Source organism: Martes martes (assembly GCF_963455335.1).
Source record: "Martes martes genome assembly, chromosome: 6".
Taxonomy (NCBI): Eukaryota; Metazoa; Chordata; class Mammalia; order Carnivora; family Mustelidae; genus Martes; species Martes martes.
In genome coordinates, this window is record NC_137893.1 from 145,188,505 (window position 1) to 145,216,185 (window position 27,681).

At 48.2% G+C, this 27,681-nt stretch overlaps 1 protein-coding gene across 1 annotated transcript in view; it reads right to left on the reverse strand.

Annotated features, from left to right (window-relative positions):
- The window catches only part of CARMIL1 (capping protein regulator and myosin 1 linker 1), a gene marked incomplete at its 5' end in the record, with an annotated part of 293,134 nt that overhangs the window by 148,825 nt on the left and 116,628 nt on the right, over window positions 1-27,681 (reverse strand). Inside the window, 5 exons of the mRNA XM_080805968.1 lie at window positions 1,365-1,440; window positions 15,492-15,565; window positions 15,787-15,857; window positions 16,199-16,296; window positions 26,843-26,964. Of these exons, the coding sequence (XP_080662094.1) occupies window positions 1,365-1,440; window positions 15,492-15,565; window positions 15,787-15,857; window positions 16,199-16,296; window positions 26,843-26,964 (441 nt within the window). The remainder of the gene's footprint in view (window positions 1-1,364; window positions 1,441-15,491; window positions 15,566-15,786; window positions 15,858-16,198; window positions 16,297-26,842; window positions 26,965-27,681) is intronic.

Below are 27,681 nucleotides of genomic sequence, written 5' to 3' on the forward strand. Positions count from 1 at the left end.
CCCTGTGGGGCAGATACAGTTTCCATAACTCGCCTCCCCACACTTGCTCATTTCCTCAGCCTCTCTGCTAGTCTGTGATGCTGTAAGAATAACAGTGAACAGGAAATGCCTACAATATGTCAAGTACTCTGTTAGCATTTCTGTACACGTGATTTATTCATCCCGATAACCTGCAAATTAGCTATATTGCTGTGTCCATTCATTCATTCACCAAACTCATCTGACACCCATCTATTAGACCAATTATTATGGACTAGCTATTATGAGCCAATATACTCTGATAAGCACTGGACAGAGATGAGTAAAACACGAGCTCCAATGAACTCTCGGTAATGGGAAACCGAGGCCCTGGGATGTCAGGTAACTTACGAGGTCCCACAGCCTCATCATAGGAGCCAGAGTCTGAGACCCAGGTTTCTGTTTCCAAGCCTGCACTCTTTCCTATACCACACTGGCTCTTAGTGAGCCCCAAATGAGCTCAGCCCATGCCTATACTGATACTACTTTAAACTGCTCACACCCCAGGCAAATTCAGAGACCCAGCAGCCTGTCTGCTAGCAAACCTCAGCCCTCCATTTTCTACAGATCCAGGTCTCCATCAAAATCCTACCTCTTCACTATGAAAATCATTAACCCTCCAGTTCCCATGACCTCTGAAAGTCAGAGGCTTGAACACAGAGTCATCAAGAAAACAACCTCTAGATTACATCCTGCCCTAAAGTGAAGTAGGAGAAAGCTAACTTAGGGATAAGGTTCTGTCCATACAGCTGCTTTGGGCTTGCAAAAAATTCCCAACAGAGCATCTCACTTCCACTAGTAAAACAGATCGAAAATTTGGCTCCCCCATACCTTATGAAAACTAACATCTCACTTCTGATTTCCTTTTGCTTACATACAAATCTGCCCAAAAACTCCTCTAGAAAATTAATGTTAACTCTCATCACTCCAGCACACAAACTCTACCTGATCCCGTTTACCCAAACTCTTAGGAAGGAAAGCTTTGTGGAGACGGAATGCAGGATAGAAACATCAAATCTGCTACTTGCAGCTGTGCAAACGTAACTTTAAGAGTTCTTCCCAGCAGAATGAGCATGTACTGAAGGCTCTGAGAACCAGGTCTCTCGGTTCATTATCTAAAATTGCCGGAGGCAGCTGAAAACAGGAGGAAGTACTTCTCCGAGGCATCTCACATTACCAACTTGGTGAAATGGTATGCAGATCATTTACAGGAAAATACCTCCTGGAGAAGAAAGCATGTATGCAGCTCGCCAGATCAGTAGAAAAACAAATGTCTTTCTGATAATTATCGGGCTTTGGAACCTCAGCAGAAGTAAGCAACATCTGCAACATCTTCACTTACTTACCAGTTTCAGATCCTTGGAAGATAGCTTCGTGAACCACTGATTGTATTCCAGAGCAGCAACGATGGGTATCAGGTCCCTAGAAGCAGAAGTAACAATGTCCATCAGAGGCCCTCGTCCCAGAGCCTTACTGACACGTCATGTTCAACCCACGGCATCCAAGTTCACTTGTTAGCTCCTGTTATTACAAACACGACATCCCCCCGAAACTACTTCACCCACAGATCTCTGGGACAGATCTTCCGTCTGATGTAAGCAGAATTCCTAAAAGCTGAATTTAAACTCCCTCTAGGGCCCCTGATGTCTATATCCAAAGGAAAAGAGAGTGGTAGCAGTGTTTGCTCAGAGAACGTCCTTGCTCTAGGAAAGACCGTACTTCTCCTTCTACATGAATGAGTCTGATTTCTTTAACCATCAAGAATGTCCTATACAGTTCACCCTTGCAAAATACGGGTTTGAACTGCATGGATTTTTTTTTTTTAAATAAAAAAGTACAGTACTCTAAAATAAAAAAGTACAGTACTCTTTTTTCTCTCCAGCTTACTTTATTACAAGAATTACAGCATATAATACATATAACATATAAAGTGTGTGTTACGTGTTCATGTTATCGGCAAGGCTTCTGGTCAACACAAGGCTACGAGTACTTACGTTCTGGGGGGTCGAAGGCTACACTTGGACTTACGACTATGAGGGCAGATCACTGCCCCTGGCCCCGACCCTCCCACCACTATATTCTCTAGTTGAGGAGTTTATACTCCAAGCAAGAACACCATCTAGCCTTGCAGATAGTAAGTGACCCTGAATGGATTCCCACTGCTTAGCGAGCATCCTATAACCCTCTGGTACTTTCTTGCAGTTCCTTGTACTGAGCACATACAGAGGCTAGCCCGGGTGTATTTTCTTCTTATGCTTCACACACACCCTTCAGCCACTGAGGCCGGCTACTTGCATCAGAGACCTGTCTGCACTCCATTTTCCGGCCTGATCTCCCTACGACATGCCCCCCAACTCATGCTCCAGCCAAAAAGCAGATGGTTTACTACACATCACAGATACCAGACAATGGCACAATCAGAGAATCCAAGCATCCCACGATCCGCACATCACTCATCCTCTCCTCTCAGAGTCCCCTGGGTCACCCCAGCTAGCACCCCTGCTTGCATCTCTGTTTAGCATTAATTTTACTCTGCCTTGGATTATGGTTTGTACTGAACATCTATGTCTCCACCCCCATCCCAGGTTGTAAGTTCTTTGAAAACCAACTCTATTTCAGTTTTCTGGCTTCAGTGAGATCATAATCAGTTTCACCCACATGGCATGACACACAGCAAATACTCAAATTGTTACTGGAATAGAAAAGGAAGGCAGAAGGTGGAAAGAGAGGTGGAATCCACATTGTTTCAGAGCTTCTGGGTAGCAGGCCCCGTGGCGGCACGTTACGCAGACCGCCTCGTTCAAGCACATGTATGGCTTCATCAGACATGCTTTAAAAAGGAGAAAGGAGGGGCGCCTGGGTGGCTCAGTTGGTTAGGCATCTGCCTTCGGTTCAGGTCATGATCCCAGAGTCCTGGGATCAAGTCCTGCATTGGGCTCCCTGCTCAGTGGGGAGTCTGCTTCTCCCTCTCCTTCTGCTGCTCCCCCAGCTTGTGCTCTCTCTCTGTCAACTAAATAAATAAAATCTAAAATAGACAGATAGATAGATAGATAGAGAAAGGAGTCCCCCAGGTAGGCGAGAAAAAGACACAAAGGAATTACCAGTCTCAGTCACGTTGTTCCATAGGCTACCTTTCCTATCGAATGGCCTCTTTATTAATTTTGCCTAAGTTTTAGATTTTGGATTTCGAACCATGAACAGCAAATCTTGCCACGGTGGTTTTACACTCTTCACTCCCTTCACCACTCCCCCAGCCCCCCACCCAGGTGCAAGAACGAACTCCTGTCGCTCTCCCTGGAAGCTGGTGACAATGTGTAGCTTCTCTGGGGGCAGATGCCAGCTTCTCATATGCTCAGTTCAAGGCTGTTCCCCTGTGCTGCTCCTCTCAGGAACTGGGGCAAAGCATTCTCAGCTTCTCTCCTTCCGATGACTTAATGTCAAGGAGAGACTACACTTCAGAACCTCTTCGCGATGTGTTCTAGTCTGTCACCTGACTTGGAGTACAGCTGGCTTTTGTCATAATGAGGTCGTTTGCAAGAAGTGGAGAGCGCAGCATTAACAGACCCAGGCTTTGCACTGACATGGGGCATGGGGCAGCAGCGTCTCTCCATATGAATAGCAAAAACCCAAACAGTGTGGAGGTTCCTCAAAAAACTGAAAATAGAGCTACCCTATGACCCAGCGATTGCACTACTGGGTATATATCCTAAAGATACAAATGTGGTGCTCCAAAGGGGCACGTGCACCCGAATGTTTATAACAGCAATGTCCACAATAGCCAAACTATGAAAAGAACCCAGATGTCCATCAACAGATGAATGGATAAAGAAGATGTGGTGTATATATACAATGGAATACTATGCAGCCATCAAAAGACATGAAATCTTGCCATTTGCGACGACGTGGATGGAACTAGAGGGCATTATGCTTAGCGAAATAAGTCAATCAGAGAAAGACAACTATCATATGATTTCCCTGATATGAGGAAGTGGAGATGCAATGTGGGGGGGTTGGGGGGGTAGGAAAAGAAAAAATGAAAGAAGATGGGATTGGGAGGGAGACAAACCATAAAAGACTCAATCTCAAAAAACAGACTGAGGGTTGCTGGGGGGAGGGGGGATGGGAGAGGGTGGTGGGGATAGGGACATTGGGGAGGGTATGTGCTATGATGAGTGCTGTGAAATGTGTAAACCTGGCGATTCACAGACCTGTATCCCTGGGGATAAAAATACATTATATGTTTATTAAAATAAATTCATTAATAAAAAAAAATGAACAGCAAAACCCCTGAAAAGGCAGAGCCAGCTCCCAGCTAAAGGTAGAGAATCTAGAAAAAATGGTCAGTGGGGCAAGGAATGGCTTTAGTCGAAGAGTTTTTAGATGGGATGCCAAAAGCACGATCCATAAAAGGGAAAAATGGATCAATCGGACTTCACCAAAACCAAACATCTTTGCTCTGTCCAAGATCTGTTAAGGGAAGGGAAGGACAAGCCCCCTGCTGGGAGTAAATGCTGACCATCACATTTCTGACGAAGGACTTAGTATCAGAATGCATAAAGAACTCTTGGAGGTCAGTAATAAGAAACAACCCAATTTTTAAAAAGATGCAAAAGATCTAAACAAGATAGCTCATCAGAGAAGATGTATCAATGGCAAAGAAGTATACAAGAAGATGTTTGAGGGACCTGGGGGGCTTAGTCTGTTCAGCGTCTGCCTTTGGCTCAGGTTGTGGTTCTGGGGTCCTGGGATTGAGTCCCGCGCTGGGCTCTCTGCTCAGCAGAGAGCCTGGTTCTCCCTCACCCCCTGTGCGCTCTCTCTCTCTCTCTCAAATAAATACATCTTAAAAAAAAAAAAGATCTTAAAAAGAAAGATGTTTGAAATTATTAGCCATTAAAGAAATGCAGTTTATAGTCAAAAGGAGATACCACTACAAACTTACTGAATTGCTAAAATTTAAAAACAAAACAAACAAACAACAACAACAAAAAACAAGGGCTGGCAAGGATGCCAAGCAACTGAAACCCTCATACACTGCTGAGGGAAATGTAAACAGCACAGGTGGGGTAGAACACAGTCCGAAGGTGCCTACACTTAACACACACTTACCGTAAGACCGGGCGGTCTCGACCCTACGTACTCAACAAAGAGAAACAGAAACTTGTCCTTAAACAAAAACGTACATATCATGGTCTCTATTGGCTGTAGTGCATGTCATCAGCCCCTGGCGACCACATGGATGTCTTTCTCTGATGCTGTGGGACTCCCAGGGCGAGGATAGAAAGGCAATAAAATGGCTTCTGCTCAGCTCCGTCCCTCGACACGCTCAGCCACAGCATCCAGCTGCGTTGCCCTGAGAAGGTCCAGCCACGTGGGAAGACCACAGGGAAGGGAGTCAGCAGACAGCTAGCATCAGCCACCGGGTGTGTGGCTGAGGAAGCCTTTCGATGGCTCTGGACCTGGCCCCTGTCTGACCCTCACGGCTGGGAAGAGCCCCAAGGCAAAAACCTCCTGGCAGAGCCCCATCGAGCCTGGAACCGTGACAGGTGAGTGAAAGTGACAGCTTGTGCTGTAGGCCCTTTAGGCTGGAGAGGTTTGCATCCAGCAGGAGACAAGCAGAACACTGGAGGGTCCAGAAACCAGGCTGGAAAGCTGCACTAGGAATGGGACTGTAGACAGGGTGCCCATAAAAAGCTTTGAAGCAGAGAAATGTTTCAGGAGGTGAACAATTTCAGCCAAGTAGGTAGCCTGTATCAGAGCAAGGACACAGTTTCCATCCTCCGGAGTGAGGCCAGACCAGGGGCCAAGGCAAAAAGAAGTAATTCTTCCTAAGCTCATTAAAGAGTTACCACCACCCCAAGGGAAACATGCATGCTTTTATGACGAAACCCTACAGAATGCAAGGACTGTTCGAACAATTACTACAACTAGGAGTGCAGGGGGAATCGCAAAGGAAAACGGACTCATGCCGGTCTTCTTAGGAGAGGCCAGAGCCTATCTCTTGAGCTAAGTGGTGGAGAGAGTGGCTGGCTTGACCACTATGTGCGTTCTGGTACACGACTGCACACCCTTCTCTCCACCGACAGCTCAAGAACGGCCTTAGAAGCATTGTTCAGAACAGTCACGAAACGGACCCAAACATCCAATCGGCCACAGAACGGATAAACTGCGGCGCATTCCCACGTTGGAATACAAAACAGAAACCAAAGTAAAGGAGCTACAGCAGCACGCAACAGCCGGTAAAACGTCAGTTCTCGGGTCTGAAACCTCTCACGCCGGCTGGGCTGTGCCGAGAACGGGGAGCTTTGCGTCTGAGAAGTGAGCATCCAGAAAGCACTCCGGCAAACACTCGGAGAAAAGCCAAGGTCTGAGCCCAGGGACATCCGGGATTCCTCGAATCTGTTCCTCTCGGACCGTCCAAGCCCCCAGGACAGCCACGACACAGAGGCCAAGGTTCCAGCAGGCTCGGTCTAAACATAACAATCACCAACCATGATCAAAACCAGTGCATCTCACCCCAACAGAAAAAAACACAAGACCACACGTCAATAATTTGACTCCTGAGAGTTCCTTTTCCTGATTGCTCTCTTAGAACATAGTAGTAAGTGAACAAAGAAGCAAACCTAAGATAAACACCAATCTGGCATTCACGTGGGCCTCCCATGGCTGTGCCAACACCAGCTCGCGGCAAAGCGCTCCCTGCACTTCCCTGGTGGGGTCTGGGCTGATCAGAACCAGTCCTTTCTCGGGTTTTCACCAAGCACGGCTGGCATTATACTACATAATGCAGAATGGGTTCCAAACACCAACACTTGTCATCTTGATAGATTTTCGCAGGGTAACGGCTTTCTACCATCAGTCCGTGGCCCTGTGTATCCCACTGTATCTTGCTTTGATCTCCTAAGAGACTCAACTACCACTCGACTTTTGATCTGAAGAGTCAAGTCATCCTTGAAGAGCTACAGTTCAGGGAACCTCCTCCTAAGTCCTGGCAACATAGTATTTTTCTTGCCATTTCCATAGGCTACTTCTACCATTTCCTTAAAATGGCGGCAAAACTGCTCTGAGACTCCAAACCCTGAGAAGATCCGGTGTTAACACCCTTCGGAGCCCCAGGGCAGAATCTTTTCTTACACTGTGTCGAAGCAGAGGGCACGGTTAATATTCCCTAACCTTAATCCTGGTATAACTGTATTATACGTAGAGTTGTTCTTGTGGTTGTGGTTGTTAATTTGGCCACAGGTTGGGGTTTGTCATACAAGCTGAGATCCTTATCTCTCATCTCAGTTGGCAATGGTGAGTGATCTAAACCTTCCCTTAAAACTCAAAAGAACCAAGTTTTTCCCTTGTACCTTTCCAGAAGAAAATGTTGTCACAAAGCTGACAAAATAAAAGCAGCATCACAGAACAGATCATGAACTAGCCCCTGGAAATGCAAAATTTTCTGTCATGTAGGGATTTTGCATCTCTAACTCTTTTCCTTTTAATTAAGAATATTGGCTGGGGCACCTGGGTGGCTCAGGGGGTTAAGCCTCTGCCTTCGGCTCAGGTCATGATCTCAGGGTCCTGGGATCGAGTCCCATATGGGGCTCTCTGCTGAGCGGAGAGCCTGCTCCCTCCTCTCTCTCTCTCTGCCTACCTATGATCTCTCTCTGCCAAATAAATAAATAAAAATCTTTAAAAAATAATTAAAAAAAAAAAGAAAATTGGCCACCTGATAACGCTATTCATTTTAAAAGGAAGCAAGTCTTTTAGGATATAAAAGTAGGAAGGGGGGAGGGGCGCCTGGGTGGCTCAGTTGGTTAAGCATCTGACTGCTGATTTTGGCTCGGGTTGTGATCTCAGGGTCCTGGGATCGAGCCCTGTGTCCGGCTCTGTGCTCAGTCGGGCGGGGGGTGGGCGGCGTGGTGTCTGCTTGAGATTCTCTCTCACTCTGCCCCTTCCCCTGCTCATACTCTCTCTCTCTCTCTTAAATAATTTTTTTTTTAAAGTAGCAAGCATTTATTTAAACATTTTTATGTACCAGCACACAATGTTTTAGATATATTAATCCACAGGGTCATCACAATAACTCTAAGAGGGAGGGACTATGACTCACATTATTTCACAGATGGAAACCCGCAGGACAGAGAAGTTTGAGAACTGCCTGATCCCGTAGTGCTACTCTGGACAGAGCCAGGTCTCAGACCCACTGCCTGGGTTTCCAACTAACCAACCCGCCATCTTAACCATCCTGCTACCATCTCACAGAGCCTCCTGCCTTCCACGTCCCCAAGAATCTTCAACCTCCTCTCCAGGGAATCCACGGCGGTACAGACATAGGATTTCAGATCAAAGTCTCCAAACCTTTTCCATCACATTCAACCACTCACTTTGTTCGTATTTGGAAAGTCAATATGAAGATTATCCCGGAGTGAGCTCTCAAATACTGACAGTGCGCTTGTTCGGGACATCAGACATAAGCTGCTAATACTTGGGGGCTAATTTTAAAAAGGTAATTTGCAAAAACAAAGAGGCTGGCAAGTGACTGAGGGTCTAAGTCACTTGGCCAATTCCTTGCTGGTCTAGATTCTGGATAACCTGTTGAATTAGCAGTTGTCAAGCCTCATCCTTCTGATCTGTAGGACTTCTTGAGAATTTAATGTTTCCAGTTATTATTTGGGGGCCAAATTTCCCTCCATACTCACTTGTCCCTGCCTGCCTCCTCCTCTCTGAAACTGCAAAAACACCGGGATGCTTAAAGAGACAGTGTGAAATATTCCACAAGGGTGGTAAAGAATAAAAATGATTGACAGATTTGAAGGATATCTGGCAAGCCCCCCGATCCACAATGTAGGAAAAGGGCACTCCTCCCGCAAATGGCATGGTAATTTTCTGTCGTATATCCACACTCCACTGCAGTAAAGATTTCCCCCTAATAAATCTCACAAATTTTCAGAGACTCAAAGGAGGTGTTTCTTGCAAGAATGCGGTCTTGCCACTCTGCACGCCTCCCACGTGTACACGGAATGTGTCCTCTCGTGGGAAGGACGGTAAGACCCCGAACCACAGAGTATCTTCCCGACATATTCATTTGAGAGTCTTTCTAGGGATAACTTAGATTTTTCTCCTTCATATCAGTTTGAAAATGGAAGTTGGAGGGTTTTAAGAAGTTTCAAATGTCATAGAGTAGCTATTCCTTCCTGCTATTCTAATTAATATAGAGGTGGCATCCGGTCTATTATTAAATGGTTGGCTGGACCACTCAGTCGCCAACTGTGTAAGGTACGTGACAATCTGAATACTTCACGGATGAGGACGTGACCAGAATCCTAAACGGACGATCGCTTGAGTTTTAGATCATTCACTCTTAACTGAAAAATATTTTGAGCACAAACCTCCCCCAAATCTGTGTTTATCTGTAAATTATGTACACGTGCCACTATCCCAATACATGACATTCGGTATAATACATACACACACACACACACACACACACACACAAAATGGATATAAAATAAACAAAACAAGTTCTACTAAAGGTTCCGGGGCGGGGTTAGGGGGGCAAGGAGAGTCAGTCAATTAAACCTCTGCCTTCAGCTCAGGTCATGATCCCAGGGTCCTGGGACTGAGTCCCATGTCAGGCTCCCTGCTCAGCGGGGAACCTGCTTCTCTCTCTCCACCTGCCCCTCCCCCTGCTTGTGCTCTTTCTCTCGCTTCTTCTCTCAAATAAATAAAATCTTGGAAAAAGAAAAAAGAGAAAGGAAAAGAAAAAGAAGTTCTACTATTTTTTTCATGTTTCCCAACACATCATCAAGTTGTACATCAGAGTCTATCCGACCCTGACTGAAAACCGCTGTGGACATAACAGTTCAGACATTTGGGGACAGAAAACAGAAGCCCGTGCTATTCACACCTGAATTCACACTCCGAACTGCATTTATTCCCCTTAAAAATGAGAGTGGAAATAAAGAGACAGAGCCCAGAGGAGGAAAGAATTACACCAATGCCCTCGGGACAAACTTGACAAACATTAACCCACACTCCACACTCTTCTCCTGAAAGTGTCAGGCTCGAGAATGTCACTTTGATGAGGAAGAAATATGAAAACACGAAAACATGAGTCTGAAGGGAATGAGCTGCTGGCTGGGCTCTCAGAAGCCAAGTTCAAATTCAATGATGTGCAACCTTGCGTCTTCAGAGGACTGATCAGATTAGTTCCTCTTGAAAATCTCCTGGGCCCAAGAAGAATCGATGTATTTAAAGCTATATATTCTCTTCACCTCGGGACCGCCTCCTCTATACCCCATCAGTCCCCGCCACTACGAATTACAGTCTAGTTACACTTGTAACATGTCGGCTCATGGGCCTTTGGGCAATCCCATGAAAAGTGCACAACAAAGTCTTTTTCAAGCTAGGCCTCTTTTTGACCCACCGATGACAGCGAAACCAGAATACATTTTGAGAATATACTTCAATAAAATTTTGGAAGCTGGAAGTAACAAGTGAATGGACATTCTCACAAGTATTTCCTAAGCACTATTCTTCTCCAGAGAAGACTTGGATGGACCTAACAAGCCCACGGTCGTCCTCATCCCCGAATGCTTCTCCAGCAACAACAGGGTGTCTGGTCCTACACTCAGTTGCGATACAGCGTTTCCGTTAGTCATCGATCACGGCATTCAAGTTGCTTATAAATGTCCCTTGAAGCTCCTAGGCAGGGCCCTACAGCCTTTATGATCGGGGCTGAAGATACAGGAACAGGGATCGAGCCCCCCCTCGGGCTCCCTGCTCAGTGGGGAGTCTGCTTCTCCTTCTCCCTCTGCCCTACCCCGTCACTCATGTTTGCTCTCTGTCAAATGAATACATGAAATCTTTAAAATAAAATCTTAAAATAAAATAAAATCTTTAAAAAAAAAAACAAAACTTTAAAAAAAAATAAATATCCCCTTGACCTCCAGCTTAATGATCTGCTCCCCCAGAGCAGCTCAATATCCCTTGAAAATCCCGAGCCACTGGTTTGACCCAAGAGTCTCACATCACACAGCAGGAATGGAACAGACACAGCCCAGCCTCCATGGAACTTCCCTTCCAGAACCACCAATCGTCTTAGGGACTCTTAAGAAGGGAGGTTTCTAACTGTGATGAATAAATACAAGAGAGAACGGCATGAAAAGATAAAGCTTGGAATGATGGCCGACTGGACATTATGTTCACTTAGAAATACACGGGGCCAGCTGTCACTGTGGGAAAACCCATCAATGCGTATGAGAAGCATGGCCCCTGTTTGCTAACAGGCTCCAAGTCAACATGTGGCCCGCCTAATCTCTCCTCTTGCACCTCCAATTTGCCTAATTCCTCGATTCTCTTCACCCTAATTCACAGGCAAATGAGAAAGTCACCAACGTTCTTGTAAAACCTCTCAAATTCAGAGAATGACCCATATCACACCCAGACTGTACCACTGTGAATCCTTCCAAACTACTGCCAGGCAAGTACAGATCTCCTTCATGAGCAAGCATACTCACGCTTCTAAACAGAAATGTTCATCTAATATACTTTGTTGCAACTTGATTGGGCAAAATACTATTAACACGGGCCACCTAACAGGAAGGACAGTCATCTCTTTATATAAAAGCTGGTACCTATTTTAATAGTAAGAATCGTGGGGACAAATTACATCCTCAACAAAGAGGGGATAAACTTTGAAGACTGTGGGGAAAGACAGTTCTGAAAAAAGCCGAAGTATTCAGACATGAGTAGGAAGGAGGACATCAGAGCAGTGATGCCTGTTATTAAGCCCACTGCAAATAGATAAATAAACAAATAAATTTAAAAAAAGAAAAATTCTGAGAACGCCCTGATTTTTTCATAATTAATATATACTAAATACTACCACAGTAATAGTATTGTATATTATAAAACAAAGATAAGAAATTTTAAAATGAGTCAACAATGAACATAAATAGTAGCTCATCATTTCTCTATTTTTTTTGTGGCTCATCTTGCATTTCTCTTTGGGTATATACATCCCCCACGAGAGGCCACTGATGTGGACCAGGCATCAGCAAACCACAGCCCACAGCGTGTATTTCTGTAAATAAAGTTTTATTGGAACACAGTCACACTCATTCAGTCATGTACTGACTGGAGTTGCTTCCGGTCTACAACAGCAGCCGTGCATTTGCAACAGTGACCATCGGCCCCATAAAGTCTACAATATTTACTACCTTAAAAAGTGTTCCACCTTCTCATCTGAAGTCTCAGTAATGAGAAACATCCATATAGCCCTTAATCAGGTAAAAAAAGTAGATGATTTACGAATGCAGTATTTACTGACAAACTGAAAACTCTCCAGCTAAGGAATGAGGAAAGATCTGTAGGAAGACTCTAGGTTTTGACAAGGCTTCTCACTTGCAGGTAGGATTCTGCACAGTTCTGCATATGTCAAGTAACTGTATTTATCAGTAGCGTCCCTAGATACAGTTTCCCCCTGGTGACAGATTAGTCACCAAATTAAGTACAGTGGGTAAGCTGGAAAATTCAGCCCTGCCGCTACGCAGAACCTATGAATGGTGTGAAAGTCATTTCTTTTATTTATTTATTTATTTTAGCTTTTATTCATTTATTTGACAGACAGAGATCACAAATAGGCAGAGAGGCAGGCAGAGGGGTGGGCGGGAAGCAGGATCCCCACCAAGCAGAGAGTCCGATGTGGGGCTCGATCCTGGGACCCTGGGATCATGACCTGAGCCGAAGGCAGATGCTTTAACCCACTGAGCCACCCAGGGCCCCCGGTGTGAAAGTCATTAAGCGGGGAACAAAGAAAGCTAGAGAAACACCTCAAGCTGCCCCACACAGCGTGCTCACTCCAACTCTGGTCCACGGACCCCAGGGAAACCCTGAGATGCCCTCAGGGGCTTCACAAGTTCAGAAGTATTTTCATAGTAACACGAAAACAAATTGCCCCTCAGGCCATGGAGACATCTGCATGGCGGGTAGAGAAGGGACAGGAGAAGACGGCTCGTGCCTCAGCAGTGCCAAGCCGGGATGCTGGTCACTGTACTCTCCATCACCACACACCCAGCTGCTTTAACCAAGCGCCAGTTTCATTTAAGAAAGCCCTTTCTGGGGGAGTAAAAAGTACTCATTTTGTTAAATCTCGGCCCTTGAGAACACACCTGTAGGACAAAACAGAAGTATGCCCAAAATGCTTCCTCTGTGCACCAAAGGGGATCACTGTGTCAGGCGCAGTGTTCCCGGGATACAGTCAGAAGCAGAACTAGCTCCCTTTTTTCATGGAACACCACAAAAAAAAAAAAAAAAAAAAAAAAAAAAAAAAAGGCACAACACAGTTATGGAGACTTGGGATTTGGCAGGTATTTTCTCTAAGGCGTAAAAAGTTAGCCAGTCGCTTCAAGGAAATCACCTGACAGCACTTAGTAAATTTTATAGAATGGTAAAATTGTATCTTTAAAGAAAAAATCTGAATTTGGGGAAACCTTTATCTGCCACGGTGAGCCTGACAGCCGTGCCACACTTGGAGACTTTGTGGATAAGCTCGGCAGCGCGGACAGAGGTCTTCTTTCCTCCCTACTGTACAACGACAGAACGTCCAGACGCCGGGCATAACTCCGCGAACTAGTATTTTCTAAATGACCAATGCAGGATGCTACGCCATCCTCTAAGGGTAAGACCCATCAAAGTACAAGAAGGACCAGATGCATTTTAATGTCACAAAATCAAAAACGTTCACTGAACGGCTTCCGATTCCATCCTGCCTCCGACCGTCAGAAAACCACCTCTTCCTGCGTTGTGGCGGACGACGGAAGACCAGCCCCAGCTAAGTGAAAAGGTGATTCAGAACACTCCCTTTTGTAACTATGTGTCTGCCTAAGTCTGCATTTTCTTCGTGTGTGTCACTCCGTGCCACGAACCACGGCAGAGCGCAGCGGTCGTCGGTGAGGTCGGGAGTTAAAGACAGCGGCAGAAAGGTAAACGAACACATTCTCGCGGCTGACATATTTTTTGTCCTGGAAAATAGTTATTTTTCGTAAAACTGGTACTGACGGCAACATGTAATAGGCTTATGAACATTTTTCAAGGAATTAATCAATGTTTTTAATTTTAGTTGTAACTTCTAAGATGATCAGTACCAAAAGATATACCCACGTGAACAGAAACTCAACTGTTTTCAAGAAACGGTAAAGAGATCCCGGGGCCGAAAGCACTGAGCTCTGAGACGGCAAGCCTTCCCAGCCCTCTTAGTCTACGTTCCACTTTCTGCTTTTATTGTAGAAAAGCTGGCAGAGCAAATATTTTCCCTTTTTGTTTCTCAGTTCACTTTTTCACGCGCTACACAGGAAAGAGGCAAGCCTGAACGGGAGTAGGACGTTCCCTAAAAAAAAGGGAGAGTGGCTCTGAGCAGGAAAGAAGCTTCCTGCTCCACGGAAAGGGAGCAGAGCCAAGCTTGAGCAGCAGGGGCGGTGGGCACCTGGCGTTGGCCACAACTACAGACCCAGCGGACCCTGCCTCTCCGTCCTCCGTACACCCACCGCGCAGACACGAGCCCCATCAGCTGACATACGTGTTCTCTGCTCAGTTCAGCTGGCTTCAGCTCTTGGGGGTTCACCCTGTACGGTGCTGGACTTCCCTGCCTGCAATCCCGACTGTCCGCAGGGCACGAAAGGGACAGCCGGAATCCCAGGATTCTCTCTCTCTCTCAAATCCAAACAGGGATGGAAGATTTCCCAGGCTGAGGCTCACTGGGGTAGGACTGATACCTGCCACTTAAACTTAGGAACAGGACATCCAGGGTGTAGGAGATGGGGAAACCCAGGATACAGCCCCAGCAAAGGCACTGGGTTACTGCTCAGCCCTGTCAGGGAGAAAGCACTGGGACCGACTGAATGAAGCTGCTTCTCTGGGGCCTGGCCACACGAGCCCCAGCCCTAAGTACACGGAAGTCAAGATCTTCAAACCTACAAGTCTCTCAAATAACATGTAACAGGATTCACAGTTGTACTGTCGTTATCACAAGGCAGATATTGGCAAAATGGATTTCCACCAATCTATGCACATACGTACCCGAGCAATCCCCAGTTCCTAAGGAAATTATAAACGAAAAGTCATTTCTTATGATTGCCGCATAAAACTTCCTCCTAGAAAAATGTTCTCAGGGCAATCAGGCAAAATAATACTGTATCATATATACAGGGCAGATGATGAAACAGACTTCCGTGGGCTGGTACAAGAACTCAAGAATTATGTTTCCACAGGTTCTAACTACAAACTCTAGATTTGAGGTACGCACATGCACATCAGCCCCGAAGGCACACGTCTGAAACTACCTCTTGAAAGGCAGGATTCAGAGATGCTTAGAGTCTCCTGACTTTCCTTGTAACAGGATTTTCTGGAGATCACATGTGTCCATAAGCACCGGCAGAGAAATACGGCTTTGGAGGCACAATTCGTTGTAAAAGAAAGAAGCCGCTTACCTGTGGTCAAGATGACTGAAGTCTTGCAAATTCAGTTCCCTGGTGTCTTGCGTCAGATAGATTGTATCCACGTCCTATTTGAAACAGAATTCGATCGTGTAAACGGTCCACAAAGATGATGAGGGAAGAGGGACACAATGAGAATTAGACAATGACACAGACAGATTTTCAAGGAACCTGAGGAAGATTTTAAGCAAAAAAATGACTGGGGGGGGGCAGGGGGAAGAAGTAAGCTGGTAAATACTGGTCTATTCTCCAGGCGTGTGTGTGCGCGCGCGCACACATATACACTTACCCATTGTACTTCTTCTCTGTATGAAAATCCGAGCCAGTCGCAAACACAGGCATACATCTGAGAAAATCCACCTGAAACCCACAACAGAAATGTGACGGGTCTCGGCTCAATGATTTCTCTGAAGTTAAGATATAAACGTTTAAATATGGCCGATGTTGACAATGCTGATTGTTCTCTCTGTTTGGGGAAACAGCAAAGACTCCTCCCCTCCCCGTTGTATAGTAAGTACACAGCAGCACTCGATACCCCTTAAATATAGGACTTTCGTCCACCAATCCAAAGTCTGTGTGGTGCTAATTACACCTTCAAACCAACTGCGCCTTTCCAGGAGCACACTAGGAATAGACGTAACTTCCTGGCAGGGGGACATCCATGCAGCCATTTATAATTTGGTTTTAAAATGCATGCTCACCACAGGGGCCCTGCTCGGCCACGGTCTGGCTGTCCCACAGAGCCTGGAGACTGGCCAGTCGCTCAGATGGCTCCATGGAGACTTTTTTCATGATTCGCCTGTAAGACCAACAGTAACAATGAATTTCAAAAATCAAAGGTGTTGTTTTTTTTTTTGCACTGCACCCAGAAATTTGGTGACATGCCCCTCTTAAAACCAAAGATGGATGCCACTTCCATTTCGGTGAAAATAATTCCATTTTCTGAGCACTAAGAAGCAGGTGATCTGCAAGAACTTAACAATAAACTTGTGTCTTGAACTCCCTTTTGTAAGCTCAGGGTATTAGCCAGTGAGGTGCAGAGTCTGTTATTTAGTTGTTTTGTAAGATTCGATTGTACTAGAATAGCTAGAAAACAATGTGTTCTGTTGAATGAGGGATTAGATCAGGTATGTGCTGAATATAAATCACAAACTTTTAAAAAAATTCACATACAGGGGCACCTGGGTGGCTCAGTGGGTTAAAGCCTCTGCCTTTGGCTCAGGTCATGGTCCCAGGGTCCTGGGATCGAGCCCTGTGTCGGGCTCTCTGCTCAGCGGGGAGCCTGCTTCCCTTCCTTTCTCTCTGCCTGCCTCTCTGCCTACTTGTGATCTGTCTGTCAAATAAATAAAATTTAAAAAAAAATTTCACATACAAATCTCCTCTGTCTGTCCACAGCACCGCCTATGAATGGCCATCGAGAAAGAGTATGTTCCTTTCACCATCTCCTCCCCTCAGGGGACAACTCCTCTGGGAGGGAACGCACACCCAGCCCCATTGCTCAGCCTCCCAGCTAACAAAGTCCTGGGGCACACGCGCAGGACAGGGTAATGGTTAAAGGCACAGTCAACCACCCCCAGAGTTTCATTATTCATAGAACTAGCAAAATGGGAGGACCTACCCTAACAGCAAAAGAAAGAAATTAATAGCTCTGAAGTTATCAAAACCGTCCCGGGTGCCTGATGAAGTCTTGATAAATGTTAGCCGACGCTCTCCTAGTCATCACCCAGGAATCATGTAACGAGGAACTTATGAATCCCTTAACTCACCCCCAAATTTTTATTAAATGTCTACAGTGCAGCAAGACCAATTATCAGGTACTCGGCATACAACTGTGAACAGAACACACACCGTCCCCGCGTTCCCAGTGAGCCGTCTCTTGCAAGAACCAGACAAATAAAGAGGCGGTATAAAAGGAGAAGTCGTAACACGGGAGAAGCACACGGTGGCAGAAAGGGCACAGACTATCTCTGGTGGGGAGAGAGCCGCGGAGGGGCCGGGACTCTGGAAATGCTCTCCAGTACCTGCTCCATCTATGCTAAAACCTGGAGAGGAATGAAGACTTCGTCTGGGGGCTGGCGGACGGGGACCAGGAGCCGGGGAGAGTGGTGCAGAGAAAGCGCCAGCAAGTTCAAGGAGATGAGAAGGCTCGTATTCACCACCAGAAACCGCATGTAGCTCAAAGCAGCCACCCGATGCCGTGTGACAGGGAGGAGGTGACTGAGTTGTCCGGGGAACTACACCGAAACCAGGTCACAGAGAGCCTCTGAGGTCTGATCTCGGAGTTCAGGCTTCGTTCTCAGGGCAACAAGGGGCCACGGAAAGGATCCAGAGGGTGCCCGACATGGTCAGACAGGCACTGGAGATTGGTATCTGCAGGGCGGGGCGGGGGGCAGGTTTCGGAAATAGAGAAACAACTCAGGATATTAAAGAGAAGCCCCCAGGACCGGTCAGAACCCACGGACAGCGAAGGTCAGGAGCTGCCGGTGGCGCCAAGCAGATCCCCCGCCGGACCCTGTCTGCAGCCCAGACATGCGGAAAGAGGGGGCAGCTGGCGCGCGGTGGGGCTACAGGCTTTCCAGGCAGGCGAGCCAGAAGAACAGCAGGACAGACGGACTCGAGGGTCCTGCCAAGGCCCGGGTGGAGCCCCGGACACTGCAGGCGGGGCGCTGGGGAACGGGAGGGGACGAGCCAAAGGATGTGTGGCCGGGAGGACCCGGTCCTTGCAAGGAGAGAAAGCGGAGGGGCTGTGCTCCGGGCGGGAGGAGGAACCGTGCCGAGGGGACAGCAGGTGCTGTTGCAGGCGATGACGAGGGCTGAGGGCTCGCACGTGGTACTCCAGAGCGAAGTGGGGAGGAGCAGAGGAGGAGAGGAGGGCATGGGCTGTGAGGAAGGGTGTCGGCGGGTCAGACGTGCCCAGGATCATGGGAGGACCTGGTGCGAAGCAGTGAAGTCAAGATGCCCAATTATACTGAACACACTCTCACCTTCCTGCAATGATTTAAAAGCACTTCTGCTACACAGAATGTTCTCAGTCATCACTATGCCTCTCAACCACCTTGTAGAGGACGAGCGGGAAGTGTTTCCAGGGAGCTCCACTTTCTCATGGGACGAATTCCAGATAAAAACGGGCCAGATCCTGACCAGGGGCCTTGTTCTACTCCGAGACAAAACCTCAAGTACATAACAAAGCATGTAAACACCAACCTTCTGCTAGCACTGAAAATATGTCTACTTCTTTGCCATTTTTAGGATTGAAGCCTAAATGCCTACAACCAACGGATGGCAAATGTCATGAATGCCTTCAGATTTCTGTAGAAATGCACGGGGTCTGCAAGTGCGGCATGATTTTTCTGTGTTTCACCTGAAAACACCCATGATTAAGTCCTATTATCCTAAAAGTCCTGAATCTGGGAGGAATGAGAGTTTAAGAAGACAGTCACGCTGAAAAGTGCTATTACAGAATCTGGCCTTTTGAAATGGCTCATCCTGGCTCAACACTATCATTCTGGAATTTTCACGGCATTATCTCCGGCTACAAGACAGCAAAACCAGGTATTATGCAAAGAGAGAGCAGTGCCATCGGAAGCCGCCCCAAACTTTGACACAGTTGATTTAAGTGGACCCTGGACACACCAAAGGAGACTTCCTCTGACTTCTTCTGAGGTCACGTGTGTGTTCTAAAATTCCTGCCTCGTTTCAGCAGGACGCCGTGGCATATGCCGTTTCAATGACGCAGAGGTTGAAGTTAAGCTTGTCACAAGCAGGGAGAAAATAAGGCAAACTCTCTGGCAGGAAACTGGTAGGATCAAGAATAGGAAGGTGGCTGTCTAGGATTATAGGGAGAAATGGATGACTCCTCATGGCTGATTCAGAAACTAAAGCCTCAGTTTTGCTCCAAATACAACACCGGACATTCCTGCTCAGGGGTAAGGACAAGTCAAGTGGAGAGCAAGAGAAGCAGCAGCCAGCAGGGACGTGTGCTGCCTCTTGACCCTCAAATGTCCTCTTTGGAGCTATCGGTCTGGGGGCACCTGGAGGGCTCAGTTGGTTAAGTGTCTGCCTTCAGCTCAGGTCATGATCCCAGGGTCCTGGGATCGAGCCCCTCATCGGGGCTCCCTGCTCAGTGGGGAGCCTGCTTCTCCCCCTCCCTCTGCCTGCCACTCCCCCTGCCTGTGCTCGCTCTCTCTCTAACAAATAAATAAATAAAATTAGAAAACAAAAAAAAGGGACCAAGCAGCCCAGCTCTGTGCCAGTTCCCCTCTTTCTTTCGTAAGAAACTACGAAGGCGTCTCATGAAACAGGTGCGTTTGTTTACCTCAGAGAGAAAGTGGTGAAGAACTAACCTTCCAGAGGGTGGCAAATGTCCCCAGGCTCTGACACACGCACAGAAGCAGTGGGGAGGGGGACCGTGCCGCTGACCCACGCTGGTTTCTTCCTGCAGCTGAACAGTGGCGAGGAGTCTAGGTGTGTGTGACACAGGGCACTGCTCACACTTACACACCCAGGGCGAGAGGGTGTGTCGTGCAGAAAGACAGACAGACAGAAAGGATCTGCCGTCAGAAGACGTGCCACAGTAGTAAACCAAAATCCTGGCAGACAGACAGATGGACGGGGCGTGACGCGAGCTTGCAGACAGTCCCGCAGCGTTGGATCTAGAACATCTGCATTAGAGGGGTCTGATTGACACGAGGCTCCAAGGGACCACGAACCAGGTGACAAGCCGGCCAGCAGCTCTGGAGGCGAATCTCATGCATAAGTGGTTGAGATGAAAAAAAATCTGTAAATTCTTTTACTCCACTTAATTGACGTATTTAGAATTCAGTTCCAAAGCTCCTCCGCAGGAAGGCAGCGGTCTCCAGAACCGCACTTTTTTCTGCCACAAACCACACCCCAACTAAACGCTGCCTCCATTTTAGAAAAGCAGACGGACAAGAAAGCACCTTTCTTTTGTTTTTACATTAACTCTTGTTTTGCCACTTTTCTTCACAGGTACCTCACCTTTTCAAAGCACTTAAGTTGGCTCTGACTTCCTAAAGGGATCTGCAACACGATTTTTATTACGGGAGCATAGAAACCTGGTCCTAACGTGCTGACTTTCCAATGTGTCACAAGTGTGCCAGAAGGTCCAGGGATGCTGAAAGTCTAGGGGAAAAACTCGTGCCAGAAGGTTACTGTTCTGCCACCTACAAAGGATGTTATTAAGTACATTTAACAACAACAACAAAATCAAACTAGAGAAATGCTATATATAATAAAAAAAAAATTGGGGGGGCGACTGGGTGGCTCAGTTGGTTGGACATCTGCCTTCATTTCAGGTCATGATCTCAGGGTCCTGGGATCGAGTCCCATATTGGGCTCTGCGTTCAGCAAGGAGCCTGCTTCTCCCTCTCCCTCTGCTGCTCCGCCTGCTTGTGACCTCTCTCTCTGTCAAATAAATAAAATCTTAAAAAAAAAAAATTCAAACTTCAAAGAAACTACCCATACATGAAACCTATGCCCTTTCTGATGCTGCTGGGTAATGGACCACAACACCCTGTACTACAGATAAAATTTCTGAAGCAGTTTACAGGAGCTAATTTAATCCTTCCCTGCATCAACAGCATTATTCCCATTTTACAGATGAGGACACTGAGGCACGGAGATGGGAGTTAACTTATCCAGAGTCTCATCCCCACCAAAGCACCCCGACAACCTGACACCTTCCAGTGGCACGTCTCTCTCCACACACGTTCATAAGCAGCACCGAGGACCGCTGCTCCCTCAAGTGTGACTACCGTTTTATTCTAACATTCCAGAGCCTTTGTTGTCCGCAGTAGCCCTCCTTGAGGCTTTCGCTCACAGTGACATCTGCAGGCTCCCAATTCAGGCTTTGCCAGGCAGACACGTCTCTCCCAAAGGCACCTGCTCCCGCCACTTCCCCACAGAACGCTCCCGACCCACCTTCCACAAAAGCCCGCCCCCCTCCAAAAAAGAAGGAAAGCTACTACAAATCGCACATTATTTTCCCGGCATCTCAAGTTAGATGTGACTTTCCGTTCTCTGAAATCGGAGGATCCTCTCTCCCTTCCCTGTACTGTTTGTGGAACTTTCTTACGCCGCCTTCAGACTGGAAACTCCCGAGGAGCAGGAAACATCTCACTCGCGTACGTATGCCCGAGGAAGTCCTTCAGCGAACGCTTTCTAAATGAAGTCTACCGTGTCCTGATGACTTAATTTGACGTTTAAAAGAAAAAAAAAAGAAAAAGAAAAAGAAAAGAACCCCACTTGGTTCTGGAGAACAGCCAAGGTTCTTGATACTAGCAAGGCTGGAGGCCACGACACCACAGCCCCCTGAAGAGGAGCGCCACGCGGATGCCTCGGGGAAAACGGATGAAACAACATTTCCTACAGATATTTCCCGAGCAACTCAGCGTCACCCTCTCGGAGGCCGGGCCTCCGAGGACACCCACTTTCGCACAGCAAAGATGAGAGTGATCACAACACAAGGCTAACAATGATTCGACTTTTTTAACTTACATTTTCTTCTCGCACCTTTAAATGTGCACCGTATTTTGAAATAAATTTTCCTTATTTAAAGAGGGGAGGGAAACGTCATTTTCTAAAGGAAGGAAAGAGGAAGCGATAAATATCCTAGCATATAGGTATGGGGCGGGGGGGGAAGGGGGAGGTGAAGAGTGGATCCTGGTGGGACTATTAATTTTTATTAAAATTCCTCATTTTTTTCCTACCTGCATTCTCTTGACTGTAATCAAGAGGACTGGTTATACATTGTAGATTATTTACATCCTGTTTTTATAAGTTTGATTTTGATCATGGATATCATTTTCAAAATTTATATTTGGGTAAAACCAGAAATTCAGATCTTTGCAAATACAGTTTCATTTCTAGGCAGTCAAACTTGGACTATCCAAGAACTGATTATCTGAGCGGAGACTTGTCCTGGCCCTGTGTGTCCCCTGGATTGTCCTGGTTCCTGACGTCCGCTCATCAGATGCTTCCCTCTCCACCTGGCCCTGGCAGCTCTCAGCAAGAGAGGAGATGAGGGCAGGGGACCGAGGTGCCCATCACAGGCCCAGGTAATGTATCTGATGAGACAAATGACCCAAACCAGGCTGAAGATTCCAAATATGGTTTCTTTTTTACATTTTTGTTTTAATTCCAGTTAGTCAACATATGGTATTATATCAAATATAGTTTCCTATTCTCCAACTTACTATGAGTGGGATGTGTGACATGACTGGGGACATGTTCTCCAATATCTATGTCAAGGAAATATTTCCCCTGCTGACCGCCTTAACCTGAGGCAACACGAGGGATGGAGAGGAAAGGATCTGAAGACCCGCCTCTCCCCCCTCGCTGGTCGATAACCAGCACCAATGTTATTATGCATTTCCCCTGCTAAAATCACATAACACAACCTAAGGAACTTCCAGAGGAAAGGCAGAACGTGCAAGTCACAAAATAGTACAGGTTTATTTTGACAAGCTAACTGCGCACGGTGGGTAGGAAAGTGAGTAAAAGTCAAGTATGTTTACGTTATTTAAGTTCTCTGCCAGGTCAAATTCTAAATCAGTCTCCCTTCTTGGGTGGGTGGCTTCATCTGGACTGCCTCTGCCTTCCCCAGCCTCCCCCTCCACCCCCGCCCGAGTCTCTCCCCGCTTCTCAGACGGAGCTCCGCTCAGCCAGCCACACCCGTCCACCTCCTCCGTAGGCCCTGTCACCCACTCATCGGCTTTGTGTCGCCTTGGCCCACGCGCCTGTGGTTGCAAGGCCGGGCTACGGTCTTCCAATGTCCATCGGCTCCCACGTCATACCGCCCAACCGGTGCACTGGGCACATGATAAGCATGAGGAACCTCAGTGAGTATCTGGTATGTGCCAAGGACTAGGGATTTCAGATGAATAAAAAAACACAGCCTTTGCTCAAGGCTTCAAGGCTCAATCCCTTCTCAAGGATATTGTGGATTTATTACCGCGATCTCCAGCAACAATCTCTCTCTACGAGAGCATCCCCCCGTCACAGCTGTGTGCTTTACTATCTCCCATTCCGCATGCACACAAAAATCGGACCTCTCTCGTTACTTCCCACTTCTCGGTCCCCATTCACAGCTGAACGTCTCTACCAAGTTTCCCGCGGGTGCCACCTCCTCCCTTCGGAGCCCATCCCAGCAGCATGGCGGCCGCCTCTCCCCACCACAACCCTGGGACTGCGCTTCACCGCGCCCGGTTCCCCGGACAGCCCTCCACCCGGGGCATGGTCCGTGCCCAGAACATTCGGCGGTCACCCGCTCCCTGCTTCAGAGGCCCCTCCCAGGCCCTGGTTTTCCCCAGGAATCCTGTCTGACTCCCTTCATGGCTCTTCCTCTTCTACTTGTCATCATTCTCGAGATACCGTCTCTCTGGGTGCACATCTCTCCCTGGATGATCTCCAAACAGTTGTGCAAGTAAGACTCTACACTAATGACGCCGACATTTGCGACGTCTCCAGACCCGGACCTTTCCCCTAAGCTCCAACCCCACATACCACATATATACCTGCTGATCTGACATCCCCCCGTGTCCTAGATCTCGAGGTTAGCACACCAGACACAGAATGCTTGGGTGTTTCTCCCCCCCCCAATTAAAACTTGCCCCCACACCTCCCCTCGGCCCTCTCCACCTCCCTGCAAGGTAGCACAAGTCACTGAGTTATTAAACCGGAAGCCTAGGAGCCATCCTTGGTCCTCCCTTTCCTTACCGCTGTCACCCACGTACCAAATCCACCAGCCAGCCCTGGACCCAGAATATATCTTCCACCTTCTACCTCCCACCCTTGTCTCTAATGTCACGGCCGCAGCCCTTCCTCCCCGAGCTCCCCACCCGTGCTCTAACCTGCTCTCCCCTCCTGCCCTTCCTCTTCCACTCTGCTCTCCCCAGTGGCAAAAGTAATCTTTGTAAATCGCATTACGAATCAGGTCACATCCCTACTTGCAACCGGCAGGGGCTTCCTAGCGAGCTAGTGCTGACCTGCGCGCTCTTTCCCACGAGGATCTGTGTCCCCTGCCCCACTGGCCCGCACCAGCTCCCAGCCTCCTCTGAGGCCAGTCATCCCCTCCCGCCTGCATTCTCCTCATTCCCATTCTCCAGCCGCCCTGGTTCTCTCTCAGCCCCTCCAAGACTCCAACCCTGGCCCAGGCAGGCGACACAGCACAAGCAGAGGCCTGAGAAGGAAACGTTCTCTGTTCTCAGCTGAGGACAGGAGAGGCTGACGCGCTCGAGGACAGGCTGGATCACGGGTCCAGACGGCAGTGGTCGGCCGCGCCAGCCTACAAGGCATCGACGCAACTGCGTAATTCCGGTCGCCACGTGCAAGACCTGTTGCGAGGACGGGAGACTGAGACAGCAGCGAAGACGATGCTGCCCTAGGAGACTGAGACCCTCTGAACCATGGCAGTGGAGAGGAGAAGTCAGATGAGGGGCAGACCAGCAGACAGGCATGGAAAGGGTCTGACTGTGAGACTGAATGAGAGACTGTGCACTGATGAGCCACTGAGACGCAGTGTCAAACACGGGCAGATTTGAGGGGGGACCTGCTGAGTTGCTGGGACGTACTGCGTGTCAGGTGCCTGGGGACGTCCTTGTGTAGCCGGGACACAGAAGGGGTCAGGTGGAGGCTTTGAATTTAGAAACTAACATATACACAGCGAAGGCCTCCCTGGAAATGGAGCTCATTATTCAATGCTTCATTCATATTTGCTGCCTGAACCTTTCAACAAGGAGTTAAATGGAAGAGAAGAGTGCCGACACTTTCCTTAGACCATTTCCTCTGGGAAGAAAAATGGGAAAATTCAAGCCAAAAACTGGCAATTCCCTCCAAACTCCTAGAATGATAGGCAAATAAAACTATTTTAAAGAAAGTAGCGATTCTGCATGTTGTTCTGAGGGTCGTATGAGGCCTTGCTAAATAAGGCTGAGTGTAATAATCTGATCTCATCAGTGCTGATTTGGGATGAGACGGCGGGCGTTACAAGGAAGCTCATGTACAAAGTCACGTTAGTAAATGTCCTTTAAGGGAGGACAGGCTGTAGTAATTGCTGACCCGCGATCACCCCAGATAGTTCTCTGGTGGCTTTAAGAACGCTCTCCCTCTGGGCATTTCCCCCTCACCGCTCATCATGCCTCACTTTGCCCCGCATCCCTGCACCCGCGCCTCCCATGCACACACACACGTGGGTGTAGGGTTGCACACTGCAGGAGCTTGCCTTTAAGGCTTCATACCTGGAAATTCCAGGCAGGCAGGAGCTGGGCGGCAGCCCCCCTCATCCCCTCCGTGCCATGGAATGAGGCCACTGGACACTCTACTCCCTCTGCAACCAGCTAGTCAGACACTCAGGGAAGCGCGAGGAGCCCAAGCCCGTGGACGGGAGGAAGCCCCGGGGGAACAGCCAGAAAGCACAGTCCAGCCCCCGCCCCCGGTGCTGGCGGGAGGCGGAGAAGAGAGAGCCCCGCGCAGGGCTGTCGGAAGAACCGAGCACGTCTCGGAAAGCCAGAGACCGTGAGGAAGCCCCTTCCCCACCGAGCCACCTGCAAACGCCCAAAAAGCTCGAGGACACAAGGCCAGGTTTTTCTGCTTTGCCTCTTAATTCACAGGCAGAGCATCACGAGGAACGCGCTCCACGAAAGGCAAGTCCCTGAGATGCCCTCCCGGCTCCCACGCAGCACGGCGCACAGCTCACCATCTTCGTGCGTCCCTGCGAGGCTTCGCGGCCTCCGTGCACAGAGCAAGCCCCGGGCGAGGGATTTTTAGACTCTGCACCATCTCCTTCCGGCGGGAAGGTATTTTCACTAGGGACTCTCGATTTAGGGGGCTCTCTGACAGCGCATCTCTCTGCCTCTTACCTCCGCCCATCCAACCCCCTCCCAACCACCCACACCCTCCCGAAGGACACACTCGGTCACCCAAGCGCAGAATCCCGATGAAAAGCACTCAGCAAAGACACAGGAGGGCACGCACAGACACAGTTCGCTCATTTTCCTAACGTGTGTTTCAGAAAACGAAGAGGCAAAACAAGACAAGGAAAAGGAAGCTTCTGGCTGCCCACGAGTACTCTCCCCGATGCATTTCTGCAAAGCAGTGAGCCCCTGGTCCCACTAGGGTACGTCTCAAGTTGGGACAAAAAGGTTTCCGCTTCAGTCCTGGGGGCAGAGGTGAAAGGATGGCCAAACCCTAGACGTCAGACACGAGGGCCCGAGGGAGGACTTGCCCTCGGACGTATGAGAGAAGGACGCGTGAGGGGAAGGCGCCCTCCCGTTCACGGCCCTGAGGAGGCCGTCCTTGCTCTGCTCGCCCTCCCCCCGAGCACTCACACTGGGGACAGGCCAGGAAATATCCTCCGCAGGCAGGTGCCGATGTGGGCCAGCACGTCGCTCACGTCCTCGGGCGACGCCATCTTCATGGAGACGCTGCACTTCTCGGTCTCCACCACCATCTGCAAGAACCGGGTTGGACGCTGCTTAGTACTCAGCACGGTGCCTTGAATTTTCGGGTTGAAGTCACCTAAACGATACACTCATGCTGACCTATACCAACGCAATTATACCACCTTTTCAAGAAGTACTCCCTTAAAATAACAACCTTAGGTAAGACTCGAGGCACTGTTTGGGGAGAGGGTGGAGCAGTTGTCGGAAACATCCAGAAACTGAAACAAGGCAAAATTCCAACAGGACCCCCCCTCCCCCACCCACCCACCCTGGCCGTGTGATGGAGACAGGATAGTCCCATGCACACGTCACTTCTCCTTTTATCAAGGTCTGGTCCTGAGGTGCGTGGTCTTACCGAGTCTGTCAGATCCCTACTCTCCAGAAGCAGCAAGCATACCCTCTTCGGCGAGTAGCCGAGGGCAACCTCATCTCAACCTTTTTTTTGGGCGGCCGGGGGGGTGGGGGCCGGGGATATGTTCTAAAAACAAGACCCCTTGTGAGATGTTTCAATGAAGTGTTAAAACCTTTTGTCTGGTAACAAAAATCAAATGCTTATAAAACATTTCAACTTTTCTAAAAAGAGAGACTTCTTGGAAAGGATTATACGACAGGAACAAGGTCATCATGTTCAGGGCTAAGCAAAGAATCATTCCAATTAACTGCTGGGAAATGTCCAAAGCTTGCCACCAAAAATGTTGACACTGAGGTCACAGAGCTTGTACTGT